At 31.5% G+C, this 20885-nt stretch overlaps 2 protein-coding genes and 1 long non-coding RNA gene across 3 annotated transcripts; 1 reads left to right on the top strand and 2 right to left on the bottom strand.

Moving 5' to 3' along the window:
* Positions 1–4329: 4329 nt before the first annotated feature.
* Positions 4330–6499, bottom strand: LOC122597133 (palmitoyl-acyl carrier protein thioesterase, chloroplastic-like). The gene is made up of 6 exons (XM_043769766.1): positions 6107–6499; positions 5856–5989; positions 5340–5453; positions 4882–5047; positions 4701–4769; positions 4330–4614 (listed from the first exon to the last, which is right to left on the bottom strand). Exons 1-6 carry the CDS (start codon positions 6497–6499, stop codon positions 4330–4332), a joined length of 1161 nt encoding a protein of 386 aa, XP_043625701.1.
* Positions 6500–10404: 3905 nt separating this feature from the next.
* On the top strand, positions 10405–12737 carry LOC122597132 (secoisolariciresinol dehydrogenase-like). The gene is made up of 2 exons (XM_043769764.1): positions 10405–10458; positions 11949–12737. Exons 1-2 carry the CDS (start codon positions 10405–10407, stop codon positions 12735–12737), a joined length of 843 nt encoding a protein of 280 aa, XP_043625699.1.
* Positions 12738–18123: 5386 nt separating this feature from the next.
* LOC122595006 lies at positions 18124–18965 on the bottom strand. Its single transcript, XR_006323177.1, has 4 exons — positions 18836–18965; positions 18721–18765; positions 18309–18345; positions 18124–18208 (listed from the first exon to the last, which is right to left on the bottom strand). It is a non-coding gene; the product is annotated as an uncharacterized LOC122595006 (long non-coding RNA).
* Positions 18966–20885: the final 1920 nt, after the last annotated feature.

Raw genomic sequence — 20885 nt, 5'->3', positions numbered from 1 at the left:
CAATATGAGATGGCAACCACCATCACTTCAACATCCAAATCTCATAAATGTTTATATTTGTTGGCCTATTAAAAATATAATATATATTTATTAGAAAATAATATATATATATTATATATATATATATATATATATATATATATATATATATATATAGCATATTATTCGTGCTTCTGTTACAACATGGCGAAAGTCAATATTTCGAATGAATAGCAAAAAAAAAGGCAACAAATAGAATTCAATTTGTGTGTATGTCCACATAGAAATTACTTAGTCAAGCTAAATCCATAACTTTTCTTTGGTTTAATCCACATAACCAGTCTGCTTATCTCGTTGTTCTTCCGTCACTTGTACCGAGAGTGTGAAATTTTAAATGTACAACGGACTTGGTCCTTCCAAAAACTCAGCGGACCAAATATGATTAAAAGCATCGAACTTAAAATGTAACTTGCATCGAACATAAAGAATTAGACCGCAAAAATTTAGAACGCATGGAACTTAAGATTTATAACAGAAAATCGTCGCACTTAATAATAAAGTTGTAAATTGTCAACGACACAATTTACAAAACAAGGTCAAATGAAATGAACGTTCATGCATTACTAGTTATTATGGCCCAACAAGAGGATTATGCATTTGGGCCCAATAAAACATACTGTATAAAGAATCGGCCCACAAGTGAAATGGGGGTAGCAGATTTCGTGAACAATTGCCAGCGAAGTTAATATCGACAAATGTGAGACTACAATTCAAAATTGTGTCACCAAAGTGAAACAAAAAGAAAGGCATACAAGTTGAATTTGAGAAAGCAACGAAGTCGTTTATCGAAGTTAACTTTTGGGCTTTAATGTCACCGAATTAAATAACAGTGAGTTGATCATGTATCAAGGTTAATTCCAGTAAAGGGTTCATCGAGCTTAATTTCATCTTCTTCATAGAATGAGATTCATAACTTTTACCTAATCCCGATTTAAATATAAAAAATAAGGAAGTTTTATGACCCATTAATTATATCCACAAACTTGTTTTCAACATGGGACAAATATATAAAATTTCGAACACGGCTAACTCTCAAGACCTATTTCCAAAAAAAGTTCCACAAATATAATCAAAAATCATACTTTAGCTAATGTCCAACGAAACTTTATGGGTTGTTGTAAACTTGTTATCATGATTTGGAACCTTTTTACCGTAAAAAGATTAGAGCTTGGCCAACATTTTTGTTCACACCTAATAAACCGAAATTTAAATAAGAAAAAAGGGAAAGATGGGTTTTGAATCAGTTTTTAATTATTTATATTTCAAAATTTTTTGTTTTATGAAATTGTTTTTAGTGAGAAGCTGACTTTGTCCTTTAGCATTAGCTCAATGGTTGAAATATCATTTCCTTATTCATGAGGTCTTGAGTTCAAGCTTTGGGGAGGACATAAAAAAGTCCCTTTATGAGGGATTCGCTTGAGTATACTCATGTTCAAGTCTGAGGGGGCAGAGTTTACCCCTATTGATCGTCGTGCCCTCGGGGGATTAATAGGGGGTTTTCCTCCCATCGGGTATTTGAAATAGACATTTCTACTTTGAGGGAGCTATCTAGCGCAGACCCGGTTAAGACAACGTATGCTAGACGTCGAATCGCGAAACAAAATTTCCAGCGAAATTCACCTTTCAAAAAAAAAATAGTGAGAAGCTGACTTTGACTTTAATGAGACTTCTCAGTAGCCAAAATGGTGACTATAAGAGTGTACTTAGCGTATGCTAGACCTTCCGCTGTCGAATCGCGAAACGAAGTTTCCAGTGAAATTTACCTTTAAAAAAAAAAGTGAGAAGCTGACTTTGACTTTAATGAGACTTCTCAGTAGCCAAAATGGTGACTATAACACTGTATTCTTGAGTTTTTATTTAGAAGAAAAGAAAAGAAGAGGAGATCGGTGGTTAGAAAAGAAGGGACCTTTTTTCTTTCTTTCCAAATCACCCTAAAAGTGAGATGATTGATTTTAGAGTTTTGTTAGTGAAAGCCCTTAGGGTTGTCAGTAAAAACTAATTTGGTGCATTAAAATTTGTACCTTGTTGTTAGAAAAATCAGGGGACGGTTTTTAATATATAATGTACAAGTTTTTAAGCATGTAGTATGTTGTTAGTGACAACCCTTAGGGCTGTCATTATCATTTTTCTTGATTTTATACTGAAAAAACTAAAATCTTCCATCCATTTCCTTTCATATCATTTTACTTCATTCTTTAAAAAACACTCAAGAATACAAAAAGTTACAAAATCTTTTAGTTTCTTTTCCTTTCCTTCTCAAATAAATTTCAAGAACATAATGTAAGAATGTACTTGCAGTCAGTGTTCACCACAATGGGTAGTTGAACAATTGGACATCAACAATGTCTACATGTCATGCCGCAAGGTTACACCAAACAAGTTTCTACAAACACTGTCTGCAAACCGGTCAAACCTCTTTATAGTCTCAATAGGCCAATAGATAATGGTTTGATATACTAGTCAATTCCTTAAAGTCTCTTAATTACTATAAACAAAGCTATTTGGACATCTCTTTTCTCTCAGTTGTGCTACCGCCAACCTTTACCATTCTGCTCATCTATGTAGATGATACATCATCTCAAGAAATAACTCTTATCACATCAAAGCATTTGAACAACATCTTCATCAATTTAAAAAAGGGTTGGGGTACACTTGGCACCCCTAATCCATCTTCTTGAGTCTAATCCTCTCTTCATACTAATCCTCTAATTTTTTAATATTAATCTAAATTAATTTAAACTTTTTAGTTTTTCATCACCAATTTACACTTTAACCCCAATCTAAAATAATTAATTTACACTTTTTGGTTTTCCATTACCAATTTACACTTTAACTCAATTTAAAAATAATTAACTTACACTTTTTGATTTTAAATCACCAATTTACACTTTAACCCAATTTAAAAATAATTAACTTACACTTTTTGATTTTTAACACCAATTTTCACTTTAACCCAATTTAAAAATAATTAATTTACACTTTTCAGTTTTATTAGTAATCTATTATATAACTCACGTACGACAACAAAAAAGAATCTACGATCAACTACAAAAGGTTTTTTCTTTTTATATACTCTGCACATAATTAATTATTATTATTATTTTTAACATTGAATTCTTATGTTAATGTTATTATTATTTCTTTTCATTTAGTTTGATTTCCATTATAGGTTCGTTATGGCTTTTTTCTTCAATAACAAAAAATATGACCACATTAGTTTATCTTGAAGATCTAAAGCCAACACATGTTAACCATCATTTACGACTCCGTGTTGTGCATGTATGGACTGTTTCAGAGTGGAATAACCCGAAGAAAATTAAAACGTTCGATATGGTCTTTATTGATGAATTGGTATGTATTTTTCAAATTATATAGTTTACACTTTTAAAATATAAGAAACTGTAAATTTTTTATTTAACTAAAGTTGAAAAAAAATAAGTAAACTGGAATCAATATTTATATGGAGTTAGTTTTTGTACGTTTCTGTTTTAACTTTCGTATTGATTAAGTTGTGATATATGACTTAACTAATCTAAATATTATATATTAAATTTTGTATTTGTAACCTATATTAACTCTTAGGATTTACGATTATATCTCTATATAACTTTTTAGATATAAAGTCTAAATTTGTTAGTAGTAGGTTTCTGATTACTTTAATATATAGTTGATTTCGGTATATCTACTTAATGTATTTGAATTCCAATTTTTTAGTTTTGATTAATATATTTTGAAACTATACGTCCATTGGACGGACCTGACATTAGTTGAATACATAAAAGTAATACTAATTTATCAGTTTGTCTTAAAAAGATATTTGTAATACGTTCTATACAGTAATAAAATATGTTACATTAAAAAAAAAAAAACAAATGCCAAGAACACATAAATCAAAAACATCGATATTTGATCCTGGGGTTCTTAGAGTCTTATTAAAACAATCAAATTATTAACAATTTCACTCAATGTTTTCTCTTTCTGAACGGCAAATTGCTTAAAAGATAATTAGTGGTTTTGTGTTTATTTATTTATTTATTTATTTTATTTTTTTGCAATAACAGAGTAACGTGATTTTTTAAAGACAATAAAAAAAAAAAAAAAACTAATCATATTGAGAGCAATAAAAAGGTATCATTGTTAACCACCACGCTTAACAAGTGTTTTACCTCCTTATATGTTTCAATGTTATCAGTGACCCCCTTGAATATTGTCGAATTGATTAGTTATCACCTTTATTGCAAAACAAAAGCATTGACTACTCATCTTTATGCAATTTGCCTTTTCTCTAAATTATACCCCTCCGTTTCCATTTGGGGAGGGACCAACGTTATGGTATTCGGATATTTTTTCATACTTTCTGCGCCATCTAGTCCTTCCTTTGGTGATCTCGTTACATCCCGGTGCATTCTCAAGTAGAAGTAGGTGGTCGCACACAAAAGTGTTACAATCGTTGATATTGTCGTCCACAGTAACAGAAGTGTGTGACTCTATTATGCTATCCTCCTTACATTCATGACAATATTGTAATGCCATACTAGCAAGCTCATAGTTTTCTATAATAGACTTTGGAACACTCTGCATAAAAATCAATTAAGGGTCATAACTGGATAGCTAAGTATATATGTATCATTCAAATTTGGAATAAATATTAGGCCAATTACCTCAAGGATCCATCGACTATGTTTTACATTGTTAACGTGTTGGTTAACATCCAGATCCCAATATGTTGCCTAAAATATATATAATTGTACATGAAAGGAATTAAAAAAAATGGTCATGTAATTATATAGCAAAATTGTGGATATAAAATAAATGTGCTTAAAATAATAAAATTGAACTAACCCTTAAAGGTACATGGCTAACAATGGTCTCAGCTTGTTTTGACCATTTTATGATATCATGTGTGACTATAGCGGGTGTATTGAAAAGGAATTGTTCTAACTCTGCTCGAACTTCATCTGGAAATTTTGATAATTTTCTTGTCTCTTTATTCACCAACACCAAAGTACTAGAAAATAGCACAAAAAAGTATATAATTAAAGTCTGAAGTTAACTATATTAATAAAATTTGAATCTTGATCATTAAATAAAAAATCAAAAGTCAATATTTAAAATTGATTTTTGAATATTGACCATCGATTTAATTTAAACCAATGTTTAAAATGTCTCAAACCTTAACAGTATAATTGTAACAGGTTTAAAAAATTCTCATACTTTAATTATATACTGTCAACAAAACAAACAAAATAATTGTACAATCAAGTTATCATTTTCTCCATTTGGTACGTGACGATTGTTACCTTGATGCTCGAATTAATATTTCACCAGTTTTCGAATCAGAAAATGTCCAATTACAACACAAACCAATTTTTCCAAGAGCTGCTTTCCATGTATCGATTGTAACAACATTACCCCTAATAGTTCACCAATCAAGATTATTAGTTTAATTATTAACAAATAGTGTTAATTATAAAATCATCCATATGGTTTGTTAAAAAATACAAGTTGCATCATTACTTTTCATAAATTAAGATTTAATTTTTGACTTTTGAGCCTCATCAACATTTTGGTCCAAAAATGTTGACTTCTTGAGTGTAGATGGAGGTTAAAAGACAAGAATTATAATTGTAATGTAAAAAAAGTAGGGATGAAACCTGTAATTTTGAACAAACCATGCATGCGGACGATTTTTGTAATTGACTCTACCAGATATTAAAAGTTATATCAAATCTTGATGATTTGTTTACTTGTTTACTAGATACAAAAACATTAAAGGGTTAACCCTTAGGGCTGTGTTTAAGGTGCATAAATTATACCATACTGGATAACGGTCAACTACTACTTGCATCTTTGACGTCACCCAAAACAGATTCCTTTTAGCCATTTCCGGGGTTGTAGCAAATCCATCAATAGAGATGCCAACTTCCTTTAAATGATTTCCTGATGTTTCCTATAAATTTAACTTTAAACTCTGAGTTGAGTTCGATCATGCATGCACACGTCGTCTACCATAAATTACAAACAAGTTAGTAAACATACATATTATTTTTACATCAATTACGTATACCTGTAAATGATTCATAATTGTTTCTATAGTCGGTGTTGCATCTGGAGCAACTTCATATGATTTAATATGAATATTTTGCCGGAAAACAAAACCATTGTTAACCATTCTTCCTAAATCAAGATCCAAAACCTTAGTTTGAAGCTCTGTCTCTTTTTTGAGCATCGCCTCTGACTCGTTTTTTAGCATCATCGATATTGGTTTGAAGGAAATAGTAGTACTTCTAGACACGGGAAGCAACATGTTGCGGTTTCTAAGATGCATATGTATCACACGGGGCGGGGCTTTAAGACCCGAATACATTAAAAAAGATGTAGTAGAAGTCATAAGTACTTTTCGAGTTGCCAAAATGCTTCTTAAAACATGAGCTAGCTTCTCTAAGTCCATAGAAACCATTTATAGAAACTACATTATGTACTTTATTCTCGATCACTATCACACATGTCTCAACTTATATAATTCGATTATTGTTATGGTGCCAAATGTTGACCTTTCCTTGTTTTATACTCTATCTAGCTATATTAATTTATAGTTGCTTAAGGAAGAGAAAGTTGACTCCGAGCAAGAAATGGGGGCACTTTCAGGAGAACCATTGTCACAACCCGTGCTGTGAAGGAAAGTTTGTTTTCTAAAATCAGGGCGGCACAACTTCTTCATATACGACGGAGAAAGCTCCCTCGATCAAGACAACAAGACACTCGTGGGCGTCCAACTTCTAAGAAACAAAACAGAAGGAATTGAAAGCGGCCGGACACACGCTTTGTGGAACTACTAAAAAATAGATGGTCTATTGGGACTGAATTATTAAAGACAAATATGTCAGTCACGGATACATAATATCAGTAACGTAATATTTGTCTACTTTTAAAGACTGATTGTGGTGACTAAAAATCAGTCCCTGATTCATTGACGCCGATCTAAGACTAAATTCCTGTTACAATTATTTACCCACTATATAAATATTTTGGTGGGAAATTATTTTGAAGGGATCGAACTGAATTTCGGTCCCAACTATACTCCTAATAATACGTGGGCAATATATCAAGACTAAAGTTCAGTTATAAAAATGTTTGTAATATAGAGTTTTGCAGGGAAGTTTGTTAATTAGTGACTAAGTTTCAATAATGGTAAGAAAACCCCTACTATGTGTTTACATTATTACATTTGTCGCTTTAATATAATGTTACGTGTCGTCGAATAGAAGTTACAATCGTGTTTTAGTTTATTACGTGTCGTGGAATAGAGGTTACAATTTTGTTTTAGTTTATTGGTAAATACTTCATACTTCATTTGTCATTTTTATCCATGTATACATTTTTTTTAGCGAGTGATCAATTAAACAATTGTTATATTAAAGACTAATATGACACCGTACCCTCTATACGACTATACATAGTTCTTTTTTCTATTTAATGGAATCTAAAAAATTAAACAATTAAACAACTATTAAATTAAAGATTAATATGACATAGTACTCTATACACAAGGTCTTTTTATACTATTTGAAGGCATCTGCTTTTTCGAAAGATTAACCATTAAACAATTTATAAATTAAAGACTAAAGACTCGTTTCTTTTTTTATTCATTAAGTGCTGAGTGTATTAAATAGCTGAATGCATAAAAATTATCTGTATGTATTAAGTAAAATAAAGATAATTGATGGTTATTTTTGTTTATTAAGAAAAAAAACATAAAATTTGACTGAATGATTAAGTTATTAACAATTAAGTTTATTAAGTAAAAAAAAAAAACAAGGCCTAATATATATATATATATATGATAATTAAAATACCCTCTACGCATGTTTTTTTTTTTTTTTATATATAAATAAAGGTATCTACTTTTTACAAAAATTAAACAATTGAATAATTGTTTTATTAAGGGTTAAACCATAAACTGTAACATAGTCGTCCACAATTATTGATTTAGGAGACCTATTTAGATTTTGATTATTAAAAGAATTTCAGTTTTATACGAATAAAAAGAAGAAAAAAACACACTTACACACATTCCACCGGCCACCATATGTATGTGTTATAATATGATTACGTAAAATGAACGTATGTCCGGAAAGTATTTAAGCCTACGGGGTCACACCTCAACGTGAATGTAACTATAAATTAATTAATATATTAAGTATTTATTAATTAATTTGATCACGAAGACTAACGGAGGCCCGTTAAAAGAGTTGATAGTTAACGGTACTTAACTAAACGCTTAACGAGAAGAGGGAATTAGGAAACAATTAGGAAACCCTCCTAGATGTTCGAGAGGGGGGGGGGGGGGGGCGGTCCGTCCAAGGGTTTCACAACCCTACTTGTCATCAAGTTTCCTAATTCTATAAATAGAGGCCTAATCTAATTGTTTTCTACACACTATTCATTAGGTTTTCTAAAACCCTAAAAATCTCTTCTTCTTCTTCTCCTCTCTTTGGTTCGATCAACTTCATCAAGAAAAAAAGGTTTTGGGTTTTTGATTGGGTCGAAATTTAGAGCTAGGAACAAAGGGTTGTTCGGTTCGTGATCAAGTACTAGCATACATACATTCCAACGTTGTGTGTGCAATCGTATAGAGGTTTAATTCAAACCTTATCATAAAGGTTTCTTGCTTTATTCTCTCCAACTTAAGGTACACGTTTTCTATCTTGGTTAATTAATTAAACTACATAGATCTTGTCTTTCGTTACGTGCTTTGTGATTTGATTTGATAATAGTTATATAACCCAACAGCATGTAGATAAGAAATTGAGTTTATGAGTATGAGAGTGGGTTATGTATCATTGTGTATACATAATACATGCGGTTTGTATACATGGAAAAGACTGTAGTTGTTGTGGTCAGGGAAAGACTGTGGGTGGAAACTTTTGTATTCATATATTCATTAGACAGTTTAGTCATAATTCGGCATATCTGTTTTATACTATTTTTATAAGTACAATATATAATACTAATGTACATATTTATAACCATTTATATTTAAGTTATGTTCAATTTATGTTTTTAATATTGACATTTGTAACCCGATTGCTCGTTCCTACTATTCGACCCAACCGGCTACCCCCGCCATTTTAGTTTTGTTTTTCCGCCTCAACTAAGTAATCGCTCAAGGACCCTCCTTAGCCAAAATCTTAGATCCGCTATTGCATGTAGACATGTCACTTTATTAAAATAAATAAAAAAAAAAACATGAACTGATTGAGGTGGATTCCCTGTCATCATTATGATATACTAATTCACCACCATCATTTATCCCAAGGTGTCCCCAAGATATAAACCTTAATACTTTTAAACTTTCCAATCGAAACATAAATCACTACAAACTAAGCTAAATCAAGCTAATAAACATGTTCCATCCCTAACATGTTTTGATACATTAATCTCAGTCACAAACCAATTTTTATTTTCGTTTCACGATGTTTCGATTTGTTTTCTCTCGCATAGAACTCACTGTTGTATCCTGACTTGTATTTGAAAATGTGTCGCTTTATATGGACATCATCTAGTTTCTCTGTATAACATCCATTTAAAAGCTTGTTTCATTTACATCTCACGTTTCTGTCACTGATGAGGTGTTACAGATTTTTTTGATCACGTGTCCCGATTTAATAATCTACATGGATTTTGTTAATGATGCATGTGACATACTTACATAAAACTTAACAGATATAAGGACGATAATGAGTGTAGATATTCCTTTCTCAATATATCCGTGGATTTTTCTTGATCCGTTAATTCGAGGGTATCAACTAAGGGTTAAACTTTTTATCCTTGTATATAATCTACGGTTATACAAGCTTACGCGTATAGTAGATCCACGGATTAGGGTATAAAAAGGAATAGGAAAAATATAGTGTAAATAGTGGAGGAGTTCCGTCAAAGATCGAGTAGCCTTTTGATGTAATCTAATATGTTCGTACATAATATGTAAATAGTGTAGACTGTAGCTAGTGAATTCACTAGATAATATGTTGTCTCAGATCGATTTGATCGTAGAATATGAAAAATAATCAATTTTGTTATAGGAATCAAACTTTATCGTTAGCCCAACAAATTTTAATTTAAAAGGTATAAATATTTGATTTCAGATAAATATAAAGTTTACTAATATGTAGCCCAAAGGTAATAAAAGGTATGCGGTTTGACAGTATTTTAAGGATATATCCAAAGGTCTAATCACCTTGGTACACCGGTTTGCGGTACAATTTTATCCATAACGGGCATAGTATACTTATTATCATACATGTACATATTTATACTCGTTATCTATCCACGCGTAAAATTTATTGAAGATACTCATCACAGATGGATATCTGCGGGTTACGAAGTTTTTATTCTCTGTTGTCATCCCTAAACAGATGAGATATATAATTTCGATATTACTTTTATTGAATATTTTTTGAAAAAATTAAATATGTTTAATTATGAAAATTTTAATAGGTTTCTCTAATTAAGAATTTTGAGTAATTTTTTTTAATGAATTTAAAATATGACAAAGTACACTCTACACATGTTTATTTTTCTATTTAAAGGCATCTAATTGTAGTGCTAATCTTACAAAGCGTTATCACCTTCAAATTAAATCATTAGTAGCGTTACTACCGACTCTGCTGTACGTAGTCGTCGCTTGACAGAAAACCATGGCCAAGATTTTGCGAATTGTTCCAAGGTAAGTTTTAGTGTATCAAGTGTGCTATATGTTGTATTAGAATTCCCAAAAAATAATTATTATTATTATTGTTATTATTAATATTATTATTAATAATTAGGTAAACGAACTATGAAGGTTGATGTCATAAAATTAAACAATTCTCTGTTAATCAATTTGGTGACCTATTGATAAGGTGTTTGATAATGTCCAGAATTTAATTATATATACACCTTTCATGCTATTAAAAGTGTTACATTTTGAAGTTTCAAAATTCTTATTAATTAATTTTGATCTTAAATATATTGCTTTTGCTATATAAGATATTTAATTAAAATTATACCGATAAAAACACATATACTTCAACAAATTCATATAGCTTTCAAGTGATATAACAAATAATACATATTTGAAATAAAAGTAAAGAAAAGAAAAACCTTTTAAAATTATAAAATATAATATTTAATGGGGCGGAAAGAGATTGGTCAATTAAAATAGTGCTAATTTATATTTATTTAAAAATATAACTATCTAAAAATATCAAACTAAATTAATTTACTCATTTTACAACTTTAATTAATCAATAACCTTCTATATATATTGTTTACTGTCGCAAGTATCACCCGAGTATAATGGTCGTTACGTATAACGAGTTTTCTAAAATGTGGGTTTTTAACAATGTGTAGACATGCGAGTACTCGTTAATATCTTCCGATCGATCCACTGATTAATATTTAATACGCACCATCATGGCATCATTATTCATCACTATGAAATTACTGTACTATTTTGTTGCAAAGTTGTTTACCATCCTAAGAAACACTCCAGTTTAAAAAATTTATTCAATTCATCTAGCAAAAAAACATTTTTTGCGATCGACCAAACTTTCCCCGACAATACCGTTTTGTTACAATAAACATCACTAAACGACAATTAATTAGTTCCCTTATCTTTAATAAAGTACGTGGGTCCCACAAAAGTTTCAGTGTAAATTTGGTCGCAAAAATTATTCTCTACGACCATTTATTGCGACGACCATTTTGCAACCAAAGTTTTGTCGCATGAAAGTAATTGCGACCACATCTGGAGATAGTGTGACAAATTTTTCGTCGAAAAATTCTTGTAATTTGCTAGTTATCAAAAATTAGTTTAATTAACTATTTATAATTATATATAGTTGACCCCTTCGTGATTTTTAATTAGGTTGGAAATGAAGGTAGCACTTATCACGGGTGGAGCTCAGGGGATTGGAGAGACAACGGCAAGGCTATTCGTCAAGCATGGAGCGAAAGTCGTAATTGCTGATATCCAAGATGACTTGGGCCAAGCTGTATGCGAAGATATTGGTCTTGACAAGGCTTTATTTGTTCATTGTGACGTCACTATTGAATCAAATGTCGAAAATGCCATCAATGTAACCCTTATGAAATATGGCAAGTTAGACATAATGGTTAATAATGCAGGCATCGTAGATGATGGAAAGCTCAACATCGTTGACAATGACACGTTCAGTTTTGAACGTGTCATGAGTGTCAATGTAACTGGTGTGTTCCTTGGAACAAAACACGCAGCTCGAGCCATGATCCCGGCTTGTAGTGGAAGTATCATTATGATGGGAAGTATATCTGGGAGCATTGGTGGGGTTGTTTCTCATGCCTATTCAACTTCAAAGCATGCACTCGTTGGGCTCACTAAGAACACTGCGGCCGAGCTTGGCCAATATGGGATTCGCGTTAATTGCTTATCACCATATTATATACCTTCCCCAATAGCTAAAAATTACATAAATGATTTTCCAGAGAAATACACTAAAGCATATTCTAACCTCAAAGGGGTTACTCTTGATGAAAATGATGTTGCAAAAGCTGCCCTATTTCTAGCCAGTGACGAATCCAGATATATGAGTGGACATAATCTGGTACTTGATGGAGGATTTACGGTCATAAATCCAGTTTTTGGACTATTTGCACGAGCTACTCCTAACGAGTAGTAGTAGTCAAATCTAATGACATCCAGCCCTTGCATACTTCTATTGTTCAATATTGCAATTTACAACACTTTTATATTAAATAATATTTAAGTAACACTTCTTTTTTAAAAGATGTGTCAACCCACATGTAATTTATTTTAAAGTACCACTAAAACTATGTCTATGATTTAATACGAGTATATATTGAAGCGTGTCACTAAATAATACGGATTGATTACTTTTCTTGTAATGAATTGTAAGCATGAAATAAACAAGTTGGACGATGTATAGTTGTATACGCCCCTAAGGCATCTCCAATAACAATTTGATGAAAAACTTTTTTTGAAAAATTAAGCTTTTGAAAAAGGTTGATACTATTAAACTGGATGACTTATTTGAGAATAGGTCGATAATTATCAACCTTTTAAGCAAAAACTTTTTTCATTGTTTAGTGTTATAAAAAGCTTTAAGAAAACCTTTTCCATTGGAGTAAAATCTTTTTAATAGCTTAAAGTTAATGGATTAAATAGGTGGCAAAATAAAAAGCTTTCAAAGACTTTTCCTCATTGTGGATGCTCTAATGGCACTCGATGAGGAAAAAGGACGCACAAGCACTGTTATATGTTTAAAAGAAAATGTCACAAATGGTCCATCTGGTTGTTGGTATTCGCATTTCCCCCCCTGTGCTTTTTTTCGTTGCAAACGGTCCCTTAGTTTTTTATTGTCGTTGCCAGGGGTCTCTCGCACTAACTTCTGTTAAGTTTTGTCGTTAACTCTTTCACGTGCATATCACGTGAGGGCATTTTGGTCTTTTTATCTCTAAAACAATCATCCTCTCTTTAATCTCTCCTTTTTTGAGATCTAAACTCAACATCTTCATCATCTTATCAAACAAATTTAAATATTTATTTCCAGATCTTCATATAATTTCAAATAATAATGAAATTTTTTTTTTACTTACAACTCAAAGATTAAATATAAAAATCCAAATCTAGTATACATAAATCCAATATCTTAATCTTATTTATTTCTCAAAATCTAATCTAAACACACCCTATTTCATTTAATAGTTATCATATATTCCATAAAAATAATTCACTTAATTTTAGAGTTAATGACATAAATCGTCCCTGTGATTTATCGAAATAGTCACCTTTCGTCCTTTCTAATTCAAAACCTCAAGGACAGTCCTTTATAGGAGGATAAGGATCACGTTTGGTCCTTTGACTATTTGACCGTCATCTCACTTCTGTTAACACCTCACACATGCCTCCCACGTGAGGGTATCTTGGTCATTTTTATCTCTAAAGGACCAAACTTGATAATTTATTTATATATCACCATTTGCTTTCCTGTACATTTTCTCCACCATGAATCTCACTTTATTATTTATATACAAACATATTTATATATATAACTAGTGCTTAGACCCCGTGCGATGCACGGACAACCCTAAATAATTTTTCTTTAACTTTATTTTAAGATTGTATTGATGAATAAATATAACTGAGTTGGACATAATAAAAATATTCTTATGAGTTGATTAATTTAAAGAAGAAGAATGCTAGATTTATCTTGTGATATACTAATGATACACGAGGGCTTAAAACGCGTACATTGCACGCCAGAGAGAAATTATAAAATGGATTGCTCATAATAGGCGCATATAAGAAGGATTATGTTGGTTACCTGGATGTGATAGGTATTATGAATTTTCCCCCACTTTGATATATAGACCCACGTGGATGCGCTATAACCTTAAATAATTTATTTAACACCAGTTCAAGCATGCATGTAGCGAAGTAAATGTACTCCTATTACAACTAATGACCATTTTAAAAAAATTTAATGACTTAAAATGCATAGAAAAGTCTTATTTAGCACTAAAATAAACCATATATACCTCATAATTTTCGTCACAAATTTGATAGGCTGTTATTTGTATAAGATTTGAAATTTGTTGATCATTCATTTTAACTCCAAGAGCACCAGTGGCATCTACAATCCTAACTTGCACATTAAATCTACAAAAAAAAAAAAAAAAACAGAGATACAATTTTACCACACAACTTAATGATTATAGAGTTTTAATATGAAATATAAATATATACCTAGGATTGATGAGAACTCCTTCCTTGTTACATGAACAACAAATCCACATTTTGTTGTCCCTTAAAGCATCAAATAATGTCAATTGCATCCATGTAGAGATCGGTCAACTTAACTTCTTGAGAACAGTTCACACATTCCATTGAATACCATAACTGGTCGGTTGGAATAAAACCGATTGTTGCAACAACAACCACTTTATCAAACTGTCAAAATGAAAATGTTTATACATTAAAATGTTAAAAGCTAGTTATAAATTCGAAGAAAGTTATGTTAAAAAGTAATCTAATCAAAAAAGAAAAATTCACAAACAATGAATACTTACATGTTCGTCCATCAGGATCATCTCAATACTACCTATGTTATTAACATCTCCATATAGAGGTTGCTTTCATAGCCGCAAATTCTAACCGTTATCGTACATGGCTTATTATTAGGACGCAAATTTCTAATTGAAACATGGTTTAGTGAAGCCATGCTAAAATTGATCTGTTATGTGTTTACGTTTTAAAATGCCTTAAAACTGAATGGAAGTGGCCTTATATAGACATAGACATGCAAGGAAGTAACCGCCACAAGCAATATACGAACAGTTACATATTCAAATTTTTGAAAATTTGAACTTCATGAAAGCATAACTAATATGTTTTCAAAAATTTGAACTTCTTATAAAAGTAACCAATCCGTAGACCTTCCAAGGAGTAATATTGTAATGATTTTTGGGCTTTCTTGCATTTTTAAGCATGCCACATAGGCAATAACTAACAAATTTTGAAATGAGATTTATATAATGTAGGGATAACACTACTCCAGGAATAGATATAAAATTCCCATATCAATAAGTCCCCTTTATACATACAATCATACATATCCATATATAGATGTATTCATAACTATACCAAAAATTGGAGGCCAAGATCAACTAACCATCTCCGACCCTTTCGGTTGCCGGAAAATGCCACCACCACCGCGGCGTTGTTGTTGAATCTGTCACCGAAAGAACCACCACACCACCACGTTTATTGTTGCATCTCTTATAGACAATTCTTTCATTTGTAGCAACATGGTTCACATAATCAAAGTCTAGGTTTTCTGTTGCATCTCTCGCCGGAAAAGAATAAGCCGCCGCTGCCAATGATGTTGATGGTTAGTAAGAATAAAATCAGAAGTGATGGCAAGTTATAGGTAACGATAGTTGTAGATCATTGGCGGCGGCGGCTTATTCTTTTCCGGCGACAATATTTACAACCCGATCCGGATCGATATAATTAGACGTTGATAACAACCAATCAATCGGTAGCTATAGATATCGAGTTTCAAAACTCGACCCTGATCGTCAGCTCTATATACCACCTCCACCCGCTCCCATCGAAACCACAACTACCGCTATCAGGTGAGCCAACAATGGCTTCAAGTTTTTATCGTCAGGTGTACTAATGAAGCAATTGTAAACTATTTAGTAAGAGTAATTTAAATAATGTTATATGATGTTTCCACATGAATAAATTGTTTTATGGGGTTGATTGTTATTTTATGCTTCCATATGAACAAATCGGCACTTATGGGCATGGATTCTGATGGACGATTGTTATTTTATATATATAAATTGTTTTGAGTTATGAGATTGAAAGTGGTGATATTTGACTTTGTTGATGTGAACTGCCGATTATATCTTAGATTGGGAGATTTCTTAAATTTTTGGTGGAAATGGAAGTCGGGATCTTTTAAAAAACTGGATATTTGAGTTTTGATTTCCAATTATGTTATATATTTTTTTGATTAAAAGATGAAGTAAATAAAAATGGTTTGGAATGGTTTAAATCTGGTGTGGTGTTGTTGATGAAGATGATGGTGTTGTTGAATATGATTGTGTGTTTCTGGGTTTGAGACAAGAGAGAAATTAGAAATTATTGGGATTAAATGGGATTTTGGAGTTTATATGTAAAGAGAAGAACCTTAAATGACTGGAATATCCCTCATGTGGATGTCACGTGTGAGGTTTAACAGAGGTGAGATAACGGTCAATTAGTCAAAGGACCAAACGTGATCCTTATCCACCTATAAAGGACTGTCCTTGAGGTTTTGAATTAGAAAGGACGAAAGCTGATTATTTCGATAAACCACATGGACGATTTATGTCATTAACTCCTTAATTTTATTATATGCACGAAACAACTTTAATCCAGACACAAAATGCAAAAACCCAATAATCAAAACCCCATTTCTTTTCCTTGTGAAAACCCCTATACCCTTTTAATTATATCAATCAAAAACCCAACAAAGCCTATTCATTGAATCTACACAAACATATTTTCCCTGAGAGTGATATGTTATCTAAATAAAAAATTTCATCAGAAGACTAGTTACATACAAAATAAATCCTAAACAACTAAATCTATATACATATCTAAATCTCTATCTATATATACATATATTTATATGTTGTTGATCGAGAAAAAACTTGAAAAAAATCTGGAAAGAAATCGAAACCCACAAACTCAAAATATGTCACCTTCACCTTGGATATTTGATCGAAAGTTGTTAGTACTGTGGATCTAATCGAGGAAGCTCATAGTCTCCGTCTCGGATACATAAAGCTCGTTGACGTGGATCTAATGGATCCGGTCACCATAGATGTTATTTGGAACAAATCTTGGCCTTTCAATAAATGATGGTACTAACTTGAATGTGTTGGTTTAGTTTTGGTGATTGTTTTGAGATAAGATTTTGGGTGGTCTTCTAGTGCTTAGTAAATGCTTTTGGATGGATGGAAATCTTCACTTTTAACATGTATGGTGGTTCCTTGACTGCAAATGTAATAGATACATACTAGATTTTTATCCCGCGAAAAACGCGGGTAAGTTTTTAAAATCGTTTTTAGTAAATTAATATAAAATTAAATTTGAGAAAGAAAATAATTAGTTTAAAAGTTTAGTATCTAATACTACAAACTATTAAGTACAAACGCCTTGCATTTAAAATTTATACTATTTAGTATTTATTGACAAAGTTAATATCACTTACAACAAAAAAAGAAAATTGTACAAAAACCAAATTGTTATATGATAACGCATATTTATTTATCGACTTAATACCACTTAGTATTGTCAAAATCTAGGCGTGTACATATTAGTTCCCCACCTAAAAGCACCCATTTCCATATCATTTATCCACATTCTACAATTATTGAAATCCAAATAAATTACCAAATGCATAAGCCCATAAGCATAATTATCATTTACAGTCACCATTTCATATTATCAAAAATTGATCAAATCTAACTTTGATCACTGCTACAATGTTATCCTCTTACTTTGTGTTGTAAGTCTCCTCAAATACTTGTATGTAGCCTCAATAGCTGCATACGTGTTATGATCACTTGGCTGCAAGAAGGAAGAAAACATGGCATACATGTAACATTTTAGCTTCATTTCTAAAATATAAAATTTCAACATTATTCTCAGAATTAGAATCAACATTCACCTTTCCTGTCGACAACCCGTATTCAGCCTAAACAAACCTGCATAAACACAATCAAACTTTAAAATACACCAATAACTAAAATGACCAGCAAATTCACAGAATGAAGTCTTGAAAACCTACGCATTTCAAAGTTTTGCCCTACTTAACCAATGCTAATAATGATTATCAAGTTCATAAATTTAAAAGCAAAATCTATACTTAGTAAAAGGGACATTGATTGAAAACTCCTTCCATACATGAACCATACATGTTGAATCTTTTATATGTAATCAATATAAAAGCCTATAACCTTTTTTTTCATCTAAGGAGGCTTATGTTCTTGTTTAGAAGCATTAGTATACGTCAATTGCACAAGGCTTTTCTTAACCACATCATGTTGAAACAAAATTATTACTTACAAATGAAACCTTACCTTCAATTGAAGGCTCCCCTCTTTTCTACCATTGTCTTTGAGGCGCTAGTAATAATACAAAAGAAAAACTGAATCAAAATTCACACTGATTTGAATAATAATGTAAAGGACATACCCAAATAGTAGGCAATGCACATAACCTCCTCCATGGCCCTCCATCAGCAACCCTTAATGTTTTGTATTGAGTTTGGGACAGATTTTTGAGAACCAAATAGCATTGTTTGAGCGTTGTTTCATCTCCTCCCCACACTTATGTTTTCCCGTGCATCATAACTACAAAACCAAGATATAAATAAGCATTATAAGCCAACACCTTTTCCTATAAGTAGGATGGAACATCACATGGATCTTGCTAAGTTTACCATCAGAATCTGGATAAAGAAAAAACACAAATGAGATCACATTACTGACCATGTGGTCTTTGTAATATACTAACCTGGTGCTTGTCGACTCGAGCTCATCATATGGAATATATTGAAAATAACATGAACTACAACAGAACATAGAAAATTAACAACACCAACAGTCACAAAACTGGTGGTTGTCTACTTATCGACTTCCGTATTCTTCTCGTATTGTAATTTCTGCCAAGCCATGCCCAACATAAGATTTCATTCTCTTTTTCAACTCTTTCCTGCATAAATCCCATCATTTAAATATCAAAATGTGAACTATAACAATGATGACTACTTATATTAGTACTATGGAATTCAAAACACAGTAGACTTTATTTACTAATTCAAAAAACCATTTCTAAAACATAAGTATTGATGACACCACTATGTAGCTGGAATAATGTATACCTTTCGATCATCATAATCATTTCTCAAGATGCTTTATTTCCTTGAAGCCTTTAAAGTCATCACTCGTTAATTCACCCGTCTGAAAATAAAAACCGTGTGGTGTCATCAAACCTATAGAAATCTTTAAAATCTTTAAGAACTAAGACTAAAATCAAAACTACTGTCTTTTTTGATTAAGTTACAAAACAAAATATAATCACATACACCTTCATTTGATTCATGTCCCTGTTCTCAACCGATACTTAAAATGGCATATTCGAACCGTTTAAATTAAAATCTGGCTGCCAAAAAGAAGTTCAGAATATAAAAATAAAAACCAAAAAAAGAAGAAAAACTTCAACTAACCATCGCAAAATTGACTTTCTAAGCACGAATTCATCAATAACATCATCTTCAAGTTTATACAGCCATGTTCTTCTGCTTCAAAATATACCAAAATAAACCTCTATCATATGAAAAGGTAAGTATAGCAAAATTGTAATCTATACACAACTTGTCTAGTTATATTATGTATGTTACTAAATTTATAAAATAACAAAGTTTGTGAGATCATGATCATCAACATGAAATAAATGTCCATCAACATGATCATATTAGCTTATTATTAAAACTGCACATTAAAGACACTTCCAAACCTTAACTTGTAGAGATACCACAAACTAATCCATATATCATTCCAAAAATTGGTACCACAAAAAGAAAAGAATGCATAATAACTTGAAGCCAAAGTTCAAACCTTTCATGCTCATATTTGATCAAATCCGTTTATCCTTTACTTCTAATGACACACTTTTATTAGATTCATCTCTTCATAAAAAAAATGCATATGTTTCAAATATAAACTAAGGGACACATATATACACATTATATGGCTCACCAGAAGGTCAAAAATTAACCAATGCTCCACATTACCTGGGAAATTTGAAAATGAAAACACGTATATACAAACTATATAGCTCTAGTTTAAAGTGTACGCATTTCAAAACCAGTAGCTAATACTGTAATGGAAAGACCCTATAACTTGAATTGATAACTCTATACTTCCCAACCATTATACCCAACCCATGAGTAAATGTTGCTAGTAGATAACTTAATCATCAGCATTGCAACCTACATGACCCATCAACTAAATTATGAAAACAGCCCAAATAGCAGCCGTGACAGCAGCAAAACACCCTTTTGCCACTAGAGAACAACCAAGCAAACAACTTTTGTATGAATATACCATTCTGGGTACGAAGATTAGATAGGCTCAGACATGTTGAAGTAAGAGTAATGGTTCAACATGGCTGCATCTCAAGTGCCATGCCAAGGAACACATAACCTCAAACTTGTTTTGAATGTAAACACATCATCATAGCC

This window comes from Erigeron canadensis, chromosome 4, assembly GCF_010389155.1.
Source record: "Erigeron canadensis isolate Cc75 chromosome 4, C_canadensis_v1, whole genome shotgun sequence".
NCBI classification, from domain to species: domain Eukaryota; kingdom Viridiplantae; phylum Streptophyta; class Magnoliopsida; order Asterales; family Asteraceae; genus Erigeron; species Erigeron canadensis.
This window is presented reverse-complemented; position numbering and strand designations above follow the sequence as displayed.